Below are 12,500 nucleotides of genomic sequence, written 5' to 3'. Positions count from 1 at the left end.
AAATATATGAACCTATGAACTTATAGATGTATCCCTACTTAATAGGAGAATTAGTTTCAATAGAAAAATTATAAAATGAAAAAAATTTAATCCTCAAGAAGTATCTTTTTATTTATTCATGTGTCTGTCCTCACGTTCATCCAGCCATCCACACACACGTACACACGTACACATACACACACACACACACACACACACACACACACACACACACACACACACACACACACACACACACACACACACACACGTACACAAACGTACACACAAACACACACACACACACACACACACACACACACACACACACACACACACACACACACACACACACACACACACACACACACACACACACACACACACACACACACACACACACACACACACACACACACACACACACACACACACACACACACACACACACACACACACACACACACACTTTGTTAACCCTAATTTTCATTAAAATTTTCGAACGCATGTGTAATTGCATGTGCATGTATACGAGTGAAACATCAAACAATGCCTCACCTTGATGTTGTCCTAAGTTACTGACAACATGTTTCTTTCTGAGAGGACCTGTGACGCAGGTTATCCTCGTGTCTGTGCATTCCTTCACGTCACACTTCATGCTCGACCCAAGTTTGACCTCCAGAAGAGAGCAATTGGTTCCAAAACCTTCACCCTCGATGATCATCTTCGTTCCGCCGTTCAGAGAACCAGAGAGAGGCGAAGAAGCCGTGATCCGAAGGATGTAGTTGATTGAGAAAGTTCCTCTGTGGGGAGGTAAGATGCGCTTATTGCCTGCCATTGTAGCATATGAGTTCCTTTGCACTCGGGAAGGTATGCACGCGCAGCGAAACTAGTCAAGAATATAACTCGGAATAAGACTCCAGTCTTTCCTCTTCCCGCGCACTTCAACGTCTCAACAATACTTATTATCATGTAGAACAATGTTTCCCAACCCTTTTTTGGCCATGCCCCACCTAATCACCTCTAGAATCTTGAGTTCCTCTCCACCATGTGGTGATGTATCATTCTTATTTAAAAAATGAACTCCATTTCGGGCGAAGAAGCTTAAAACACCAATACTTTGATTTGATTTTTAAACTTTTATTCCCTACTCAAAATTTAAAGTTAAAGTTTGTTAAATCATAGACATAAACAAACTTCAAAGCAACATGGCATCCATGGAAAAGAAAAATGATATAAACAAAAGACAATTCAAGTTGTGAGCAACAAAATTGGCAGTACAATCGGGGGGTAATTTGAAAATCGAAGACAGAAAGATGAACGAAATAAATGTGCGATTACTACATTTTGATTTATTGGAATGTCACAGCTAATAGATCACAAGAACATAGACTTTGATTACCAAAACACCTAAAATCAATTTGCCCCCCTAAAAAATCGAAGAGAGAATGATAAATGAAATAATTGTGTGTTTGCTATAGTTTTATTTATTGGAATGTTACGGCTCATAGATCACAAGAACATAGACTTTGATTACCAAAACACCTAAAAATCAAATTACCCCCCTGAAAAATCAAATTTCTCCCCTAAAAAATCAAATTGCCCCCCTGTGGGGCGTACGTCCCACATTGGGAACCACTGATGTAAATTTTTTCTCGCTATTACGTAGATGAGGGGACAAGGCGGTAGGGTCACTATGTAAAGGAAGTGACCTTGCTGTGGATGTGCTGTGTCTTGCTGCATTGCTTCTGAACCAGGCGGTGGGCGGAAGGCAGGGGTGACCCTCCGTTCACGAGGAGGTAAGAAGAGAGGGAAACAAGGGTGGTGGATGGGAGTGGAGTGAGTGGGAGTGACGTGGGTGGGAGTGACGTGGGTGGGAGTGGGGGGGGGCACGTTTTGGGTGGCTACCCACCTTATAATGGAGAAGAGACTCTTGGTATATATATGTATATATATATATATATATGTATATGTATATGTACAACACTGAATGGGTCCCAATGAATAGCGATACATTTTTATCAACAACAATGCACTTTAATTCTAAGCCATCAAGATCGGGAGAAACCGATGGAGGTCAACATGCAGAAATAGAAACGCGGACAGGCTTTGAGTCCTTGGCCGTACTGCATTTCAATTTCTGCATGTTGACCTCCATCGGGTCTCCCGATGTTGATGGCTTAGAATTAAAGTGCATTGTGGTTGATAAAAATGTGTATATGTATATATATATATATATATATATATATATATATATATATATATACATATACATATATATACATATACTTATATATACATATACCATTTGCACTGAATATGTAATATTCGAAAGCGCTCTGCTTCGTTAGTTTCTTTTTCCAAGTGGTATACTTTGCATATATATATATATATGTATATATATATATATATATATATATATATATATATATATATATGTATATAGATATATATATGTATATAGATAGATAGACAGATAGATAAGCATAGATTTCTTTCCTCATTGTTTCCCAGGATAAAAAATTCAGGATACAATGCATTTACGAGAATTCGTTATTAACCAAAAGCGGTTCAATGTAGATACTTCATTTGTTGTTGTTGTTGTGTGTCTATGAAAGTAAGGGTGTTGATGGTCTTTGATGAGTGATGGCAAAGATGATCCTAACTCACATCTCCCAGAACCACCACTTCCAATTAACTGTTGTTGACCACGCACCCCTCCATAAAATAAAATAATATAAAATAAAACAAAATGAAATAAAATAAGATAAAATAAATAGATAGATCAATAAATAAATAAATGAAAAAAAAGTTTCAAAATTTATGTCTAGTTTGAGGTTCTTCGGCTCATCTATCTATCTATCTATCTATCTATCTATCTATCTATCTATCTATCTATCTATCTATCTATCTATATACCAAGGGTTTTTTCCACCTTATAAGGAAGATACCCAAGGCTAAGACACGCATCCACTCCCATCCGTTCCACTCCCATCCACCACCCTTTCCTCCCTCTTTTCTTAGCTCCTCGTGGCTGTAGGGTCATCCCTGTCTCCCGCCCAGTGCCTGGAAGCAATGACGAAGTGATGGCCCGAGATCGAATCCCAACGTGGCACAGAGGTGGACTTAAACCCCAGAAACTTTGCAAAATTTGGGTTCTTGTTCCGAAAGCTCATCTTTGCATGGATCGTAGATCTTTGTATGATAATTTTTTTGTGTATTTTTCTTAAGATGTCATTAAGGGTCAGGTTTAACTGAGTCTGTTTCTATGGAAATTTCTTCTTAAATTCCTGAGTAGTTCGGCTCATTTTTTCCTTTCTTTGGGTACATATATATATATATATATATATATATATATATATATATAAAAATATATATATATAAAAATATATATATATATATATATATATATATATATATATATACATATATATATATATACATATATATATATATTCTCTCTAGGAGTTGGACCTTCCTGATTCTATTTCTTTGCGTATTCTATACATTTAGAAAATATTCAAGAATCATACTTGTCCTGTCATATTTCCAATATTTCTTTTATTTATTTATTTACTTATGTTTTACAAGGGAATTATTTAAAAACAGAGTTACCGGATTCCGTTCATCAAAATAAATGTGAAATAAGAATAAATAGACTAAAAAAGACCACAGAAATTAGACTTGCCTGGCAGTGCTATCTCCTGTGTTGACTTTGACCTCGTGGGGTCCCGCAGGGTTTGGTGGGAGTGTGCATCTGATCTCAGTTGCAGTCCATGACGTCACGTTACACAGGGCAGAGCCAATCTGTACGTAAACAGAACAAATGCGATGAAGTTTTTGTTTAATTAGCTTCCTCGGTATTGTGCATTCATTCCACTGGGTGTGTGTGTGTGTGTGTGTGTATACATATATATATATATATATATATATATATATATATATATATACATATATATATATATATATGTATATATAGACACACACACACACACACACACACACACACACACACACACACACACTCGCGCACGCACACACACACACACACACACACACCCATATATATATATATGTATATGTATATGTATGTACATATGTACATATATATATATAAATATATATATATATATACATATACATATATGTATATACATATATATACATATATCTATATACATATATATATATATACCTTGACCCAGCCGGAGAGTTCGGAGACAATGTTTGATCGTGACCTACCTTGACCCAGCCGGAGAGTTTGGAGACAATGTTCGATCGTGACCTACCTTGACCCAGCTGGAGAGTTTGGAGACAATGTTGGATCGTGACCTACCTTGACCCAGCCGGAGAGTTTGGAGACAATGTTTGATCGTGACCTACCTTGACCGAGCCGGAGGAGCCATCACCGAAGTTAGTCCCGGTCAGGACAGCCTCTGATCCTCCTGGAGGCAAAATAACCTCAAAGTTATTATATGTCTATTTGGTTATTATTTGCTTGATTTTCATGTATCATTATCTGTCAATTCATTATTATTTACTATTTACCTGTTTGTCTATTATTTAACTATACCTATGAATTAATTTTATTTATCATTATATTTTGATCTATTTTTTATTTGTTTATCATTATTATATATATTTTTTCGCATCCGACCAAGTTATGGACCAAAAGGTCTCCTGTCGGGATGCTCCGCCTTTATAATCCTTTGTAATCCTTTGTATACTTGTATATTTATTTTGTAGAGCTGGGCGCATTCCTATGTGCGTTCCTCGGTGCGTTCTGCTTTAGTTTGGCCGCAGTTAGCGCTCCTAAACTATTAAAGCAATATAGGTGCCGGTATAGTATGTGGCCTACCTTTTGGATGTGGCCTACGAAAATTTTCTTTGGTATAGTGTGTGGCCTACCGGACTTTTATTTCGGTATGAACCTGTCTCTTAAGCTTTAATAGTTTAGGAGCGCTAACTACGGCCAAAATAAACCGAAACGCACCCAGTGAAGCACCTAGGAACGCACCGAAGAACGCGCCCAGTTCCCTTATTTAGAGATAAACGTATGAAGGAAAACATCATTAATTTGTGAAGTGTTTTTGTTTTCATGAAAGTGGCAGTTGCCGACAGGATTGACGAGTTAAACACCATATGAGGACGGAGCCTTTATTTGTACGACGTTTCGCTTATTACAGCTTTTTCAAGTACAAGTTGAGATACATATGCTTGAGATTAAATAAGGGGAAAGGAGGGAACGGGGAGAGAAAAGAAGTGTTCCATCCCGCCCCCTTCTCCTCCTCCTTTCCTCCTCCTCCTCCTCCTCCTCTTCCTCTTCCTTCCCCCCCCTTCTTCTTTTCTCTCCCCGTTCCCTCCTTTCCCCTTATTTATTCTCAAACATATTCATCTCAACTTGTACTTGAAAAAGCTGTAATAAGCGAAACATCGTACAAATAAAGGCTCCGTCCTCTTATAGTGTTTTTGTTTCATTTGTGGCCCATTCTCAAAAAACAAGTTCAATTCAATACCGTTATCGCAGTGACGCACAGGAAGATTTTATTCATTAAGGTTGTATAGAATAAGAAAAAAATAAATAATAAAATAAAATTCAAAACCGAATAAAATCGTCTGTTACCACAACAGAACTTGCAAAGAGGATTATCATGTTGAAGGGATTAGGATTCATACTAAGCTTTTGATTAAGCATTTTAAAGAACTGCTTGGTTCTTAAAGATCACCCACTAGAGTCCAAGAATGGCCACAGCTTACCGAGATTCTAATCTTTTGATTAAGCATTTTAAAGAACTGCTTGGTTCTTACAGATCACCCATTAGGGTCCAAGAATGGTCACAGCTTACCGAGATTCTAATCTTTTGATTAAGTCTTTTAAAGAACTGCTTGGTTCTTAAAGATCACCCACTAGGGTCCAAGAATGGCCACAGCTTACCGAGATTCTAATCTTTTGATTAAGTCTTTTAAATAACTGTTTGGTTATTATAGATCACCCACTAGAGTTCAAGAATGGCCACAGCTTACCGAGATTCTAAGCTTTTGATCAAGTCTTTTAAAGAACTGCTTGGTTCTTAAAGATCACCCACTAGGGTCCAAGAATGGTCACAGCCTTCCGAGATTCTAAGCTTTTGATTAAGTCTTTTAAAGGACTGCTTGGTTCTTAAAGATCACCCACTAGGGTCCAAGAATGGCCACAGCTTACCGAGATTCTAATCTTTTGATTAAGTCTTTTAAAGAACTGCTTGATTCTTAAAGATCACCCACTAGGGTCCAAGAATGGTCACAGCCTTCCGAGATTCTAATCTTTTGATTAAGTCTTTTAAAGAACTGCTTGGTTCTTAAAGATCACCCACTAGGGTCCAAGAATGGTCACAGCCTTCCGAGATTCTAATCTTTTGATTAAGTCTTTTAAAGAACTGTTTGGTTATTAAAGATCACCCACTAGAGTCCAAGAATGGCCACAGCCTTCCGAGATTCTAATCTTTTGATTAAGTCTGTTAAAGAACTGCTCGGTTCTTAAATATCTCCCACTAAGGTCCAAGAATGGTCACAGCTTACAGAAATTCTAAGCTTTTGATTAAATCTTTTAAAGAACTGCTTGGTTCTTAAAGATCACCCATTAGGGTCCAAGAATGGTCACAGCTTACCGAGATTCTAAGCTTTTGATTCTTTTAAAGAACTGTTTGGTTCTTAAAGATCACCCACTAAGGTCCAAGAATGGTCACAGCTTACCGAGATTCTAAGCTTTTGATTCTTTTAAAGAACTGCTTGGTTTTTAAAGATCACTCATTAGGGTCCAAGAAGGGCCCTGTTTGGTTCTTAAAGATCACCCATTACCCACTAGGGTCCAATAATGGTCACAGCTTACCGAGATTCTAAGCTTTTGATTAAGTCTTTTAGATAACTCCTTGGTTCTTAAAGATCACCCATTACCCACTAGGGTCCAATAATGGTCTCAGCTTACCGAGATTCTAAGCTTTTGATTAAGTCTTTTAGATAACTCCTTGGTTCTTAAAGATCACCCATTACCCACTAGGGTCCAATAATGGTCACAGCTTACCGAGATTCTAAGCTTTTGATTAAGTCTTTTAGATAACTCCTTGGTTCTTAAAGATCACACTCTAGGGTCCAAAAATATCCACAACTTACCAAGAACGAAGGAAGTCTCAGGTGTAACTCCAGTGACTGTCGCCGAGAGGGCGTCATCGTAGGTGAAACTGGAGGGTAAACTCGCACTCTCCCCACCTACAGAGACCGTGACGTCCACTACGTCTGCAGACTGAAGGAACATAAATGATCATTCCTAGTTTTATTCTCAGCTTTTCTGTATCAACTATTTTTGTGTAGGATCTCCTCTGACAAACGTTGAGACCACTTACTAAGGTTGGGGCTACGCACATCAATGGTCATTTTTAGTCTTATTCTCAACTTCTATAAATCAATATTTCTGACAACCATTCAGGCCACTTACTGAGGTTAGGTCTATGCACATCAATGGTCATTATTAGTCTTATTCTCAACTTCTATAAATCAACATTTCTGACAAACATTCAGACCACTTACTAAGGGTGGAGCTATGCAAGTGACAGACCCCGCGTCAGCCTCCTTGATAACGCACTCAGCATCTCCCAGGGAGACGGTATTATCTTCCCATCCCTCCAAATCCACCGGAAATCCGGTGCCGCTGACCGTGACGGTATAACCCCCACCGGTTCCTCCTGTGGCCGGGCTGACGGAGGTGACGGCGAGGGCGACGGTGTGGGAGAGTCTCGGAGTAGCTTCTCCTCTCGGTTGGACAAGGACGCGGACGGAGTAAGTCCCGGCAGATAAATGGGGTATGGCACAGGTGATGGTTGTGCTGCTCGCTGCACTGACTGAGCATGAGTTGTCACCCACAAAGACCATATAGTCACTTAAAGATGAACTATCGAACCCAGAACCAGTTATGGTAAAGGTGTGTTCGCCATCCTCACCTGCAAAACAGAATGATCATGATATTCATAATGTATATTTGTATCTGCATGGATACATACAAGAGATAGACACAAACACACAAATAAGTACACACACACGCACGCACACACGCACGCACACGCACACACACACACACACACACACACACACACACACACACACACACACACACACACACACACACACACACACACACACACACACACACACACACACACACACACACACACACACACTCTCTCTCTCTCTCTGCCATTATGGCGGTGCCGGTGGTACCTGGTTCGAATCCTGCCCTGGGCTGAAATAATTTCAGTATCGCTTCGCTTCGAGTCGTTACTCCGACTCTCGTGGGCAGGGAGTTGGGTGTGTGTGTGCGTTTAAGGTCATAGCATTATCCATAGATTGGTCATACGAGCTCTGAGCTCTCTTCCGGGAGGGAAACAGCTGTCGGTCGCGAGTCCAACACGTGATCCAAAGACCAAGGTGAAAGGTGAAGGTAAATCACACACACACACACACACACACACACACACACACACACACACACACACACACACACACACACACACACACACACACACACACACACACACACACACACACACACACACATGTAAAAATCTAACCCTTTCCATACGATGACAGATTTGACAGATTTCTTTCAAATTAACTCCAGACGACTTTATCGAGGTTAGTGGACATCATAAGAAGAGATGACTCTGGAATATGGAGGTTAACCCTTCTGACCGATAAAGGGTTACGGGTTTTATGTTGACTAAGGTTAATTGATTTCACTCGGTAAACCCCTTCCATACGGTGCCGCACACGTAGGCGTCATGAGGAGCAAGTGGATTCGCGACGCTGCCATATCGGCGTCTTGATTATATTTATTGTAGTCGCCCCTATGTTTTTACATTCTCCCAAATGCGCCCTGAATCCCATTCTCTGTGGTTTTCAAAATTCGCGGGTGAAAGAGAGAACGATCGATATAAGCGGTGACTATATTTTATGATGCGAGTATTATTACGACACGTCATACGGCTGGCATTGGCTGCTGCCCGCGAGATTTAAGTCCCGTACTGAAGTGGTAAAGGGGGTGTGACGGCAAAGGAAAGGTAAACCAAAGGATTTCGTAAGGTTACTCACCAACTGTTGCACTGACAGACGTAAGGGTCGCTGCGGTAGAGTCGTCGTAAGCGAAGTCACAGTCGGCGCTGCAAACGGCCGTGTAGTCATTCACACTGACGACAACCTAGCGTGTGGCAAGATAGGTTTCCGTTTCATGATACGCTTGAAGTATAGCAGCGGTTCTCAACTTGTGGTTCATGGAACCCCATTGGGCCACGGTGGTTCACAAGTGAGGCCACTAACCGAAAGCCACTAGCAGTTAGTGAATGCAAAACGATTAAATTTAGTGTTGAAGCTATCTCCAGGAGGTTAAAGAACAGCAATGCATAAGCACGGGGTATACGTGAAAATAGGTTGAGAACCCAGGAAGTATAGCATATATGATCGTATGCATAAGAAGCCGTTAGAGTTACTGTCCAAAGAGACTATTTGGGCGAATTTAGATGTTTCGTTCCAGTTAACGCCAAAAGATTTCATATAACCTAAAGCAGCTTCGGCTTAAGACAACTCCATACTGTTTGGTGGCTTGAGGACCTTCCTGAAACAGAGCTTCCCATGGAAACTTACCTGAGGTTCTTCGCTAAACTGGGTGAAGAAGTCTGTGGAGATGGGACGATGCGCGGCATGTCCGTCCCGTACGAGCTGAACACGACTGTAGAGACTAGGCCTGAAAAAGAAGAATGTTTGTATGCGAGCATATACCAGTGTCATGATAACAATTGCTGGCTTGAGTTCCACTGACTGGAGACAAGCAGTCCCACAGTAGGTCTTTATGATTTCACATAGAGGTATTGCAGATATATGGGACAAGGGGAAAGCTGTTAAGGGAAGTAATGAATGAGTAGTAGGGGTTGTGTTAGAGTTGGATATAGTGAAAGCGAGTAGTCTGAGGTGAAAGTCGGGCTGCGGCAGAGGTGTGTTATGTCGCCATGGTTTTTCAACGTGGTCTTTGACGGGGTGGTACGGGAGGTAAATGCGAGGGTGATGGACCGAGGATTGGAGATGGCTAGTGAGAGTGAAAGAAAGTGGGAGGTGAGCCAGTTGTTGTTTGACGATGACATTGAGCTTGTGGCCGGGACAGAGGAGAGACTAAGGAGTTTAGTGACGGAGGCTTGGGAAGATGCGTGGTCGTAGAAAGTTGAAGGTGAATGTGGGTAAAAACAAGGTTATGAGGTTACATGGGGAGGGGATACCAGTAAGCTGGAGGTTAGAGGTTAGAGAAAGTGGCTGACTCTGATGCATGGCTTCTGACCCGGGCAGTGTGTGGGAGACGTGGATGATCCTTCATCCATGAGGAGCTTAGATGAAAGGAAAACAAATCTGTGGCAGATGGGAGTGGGATGAATGGGATTGGAATGGATGGGAGTGGGATGGGTGGGGGAGGGAGCATTTAGTATATATATGTGTGTGTGTGTGTGTGTACATACACACACACACACACACACACACACACACACACACACACACACACACACACACACACACACACACACACACACACACACACACATTTATATATATATATATATATATATACATATATATATATATATATATATGTGTGTGTGTGTGTGTGTGTGTGTGTGTGTGTGTGTGTGTGTGTCTGTGTCTATATATATATATTCATGTATGCGTGTGTGTGTGTGTGCATGTGTGTGTATGTGTAAATGTGTATATGTGTGTGTACGTTCTTTCGTCCATACCCATCATGTATGATTTGGCTGGTGTCGATAGTAGAGGGTTCCTTGTTTCCCGGGCTTGTGAGCCATTCAACGTCCCAGTAGTGGTTGAAGCATTGGTTTCTCCTCCGCACAACCATCCCGGATACGCCCAAGGCAGCTTCGATTTCGTCCTGAAGTTCAAACTCGGTGATGTTGGGGCGGAGGCCTGGAATGTTATAAAGAAAGACAGATGAACACGTTTTAGTCTTAGGACCTCTTCACACTAGCGGTTTCAACCGTCGCGGATGGAACTGTGGTGGTTCACTTACAAACTCGTTTGTGTTGGGGCGGAGGCCTGGAGTGTATAGAGAAAGAGAGACGAACACGTTTTAGTCTTAGACCCTCTTCACACTAGCGGTTTCAACCGTCGCGGATTGAACTGTGGTGGTTCACTTACAATGTAACCCAGTGGAAGCACTCACAGTCAACAGAGCAGTTTTTCTTTGACTATGTGGTACCACCGCGGTTTCGGCTAGGTTCAAACCGCTAATGTGAACAGGGTTTTTTTTCTATAGGAGGTCAGCAATTTTTTTGTATGAGACGGATATGGCGCATTCTATTAAAAAATTTTGTAATGAAATTGCCAGGAAGACCAGCGGACACTCCATACCTGGAGTCGAATCCGATACTGACTAACGACTAACAAACAGCGAAACCTTAACATAAGGGCCTAAGAATTGAGGAGACTTCAAGGGACTACAAGGCCTACACTTGACAGTTCCATGTACATTGACACCTTCAGAATCTCACTATCATTCTGCACCGATGCCCGAGTTTGATACCCTCCTGACAGATTGTTTGACGAAAACACAATCTATACATCACTGATCATGTGAGCGGGGTTGAGGCAGCCTTCCCCTGTTGTACAAATCTAGTCCTGGAAGTGGAGCAGATTGCATTTCTCCGTATCCTTGTATCGTAAGTTTAAAACTTTGAGCTAGAATCTATCTATTTGTGCCTCTATAAACCAAGACCTTCTATATAAAGGAAATAGCCAACCAAGGCACGCACCCAGTCATCCATTCCACTTCCATCCACCATCCATTGTCTCCGTCTCCTCTTAGCTCCTCTTGGATGAAAGGTCATCTTTGTCTCCTGCTCCCTGTCTAGGTCAGAAGCGATGCTGCAAAACACAGGATATCCACAGCAGGGCCAGCCGTTTAATTTACATAGCGACCTTCCATCCTCATCCCCTTATACGGAAACATAGAGAAGACGAGGAGAAATCCCTTTGGCCTGCGTCAACATATCATCCATAGACAACCCTTCATCACTCACCTGATATGTTCTTTCCTTCGATAACCATACTCCACGTGCCTCCTGGAACTCCAGAGGCGGCCTGGATGCGAGTGATATTGACGTTCTCAGAACCTGTAGGGACAAACACAGTATCATAATTCCAGGGAGATTCGAAGCAGCGGTACCCAAAATGGGTTGTGGTCCTCTCAATAAGCGTATGATATTTCTAAGGGGAAGGGTGGGCAACCTTTCTAAGCGTGGGTGCCAAAATCAGCTAAGTCTTTTATGCGAATTTTCTCGCTTGCCAACAGAGTAACATAAATGATAGGCATACACACGAGTATGGTCCCCCTCCCTTCACTTTCTAGGGCCCTAATTCACCGCCCAGCGCAACATGCGGTGACCAATAATCATACAAAATATGGAGATTTATCAACTATTTGTTCTAAAGTGAGCTCT

At 41.4% G+C, this 12,500-nt stretch overlaps 1 protein-coding gene across 1 annotated transcript in view; it reads right to left on the bottom strand.

Moving 5' to 3' along the window:
- LOC143019023 (fibrocystin-L-like) overlaps nucleotides 1-12,500 on the bottom strand; it is a 118,531-nt gene that overhangs the window by 62,936 nt on the left and 43,095 nt on the right. Inside the window, exons 17-25 of the mRNA XM_076174725.1 lie at nucleotides 12,081-12,173; nucleotides 10,785-10,968; nucleotides 9,649-9,748; nucleotides 9,100-9,205; nucleotides 7,543-7,952; nucleotides 7,129-7,258; nucleotides 4,363-4,424; nucleotides 3,668-3,786; nucleotides 538-782 (exon numbers count right to left, since the gene is read on the bottom strand). Coding sequence (XP_076030840.1) covers nucleotides 538-782; nucleotides 3,668-3,786; nucleotides 4,363-4,424; nucleotides 7,129-7,258; nucleotides 7,543-7,952; nucleotides 9,100-9,205; nucleotides 9,649-9,748; nucleotides 10,785-10,968; nucleotides 12,081-12,173 — 1,449 coding nt within the window. The remainder of the gene's footprint in view (nucleotides 1-537; nucleotides 783-3,667; nucleotides 3,787-4,362; nucleotides 4,425-7,128; nucleotides 7,259-7,542; nucleotides 7,953-9,099; nucleotides 9,206-9,648; nucleotides 9,749-10,784; nucleotides 10,969-12,080; nucleotides 12,174-12,500) is intronic.

The sequence above is a fragment of the Oratosquilla oratoria genome, chromosome 36 (assembly GCF_046742065.1).
Source record: "Oratosquilla oratoria isolate Oo_2021 chromosome 36, ASM4674206v1, whole genome shotgun sequence".
Lineage (NCBI taxonomy): Eukaryota > Metazoa > Arthropoda > Malacostraca > Stomatopoda > Squillidae > Oratosquilla > Oratosquilla oratoria.
Note: the sequence above shows the minus strand (reverse complement) of the source record. Positions and strands in the feature narration are given on the sequence as shown.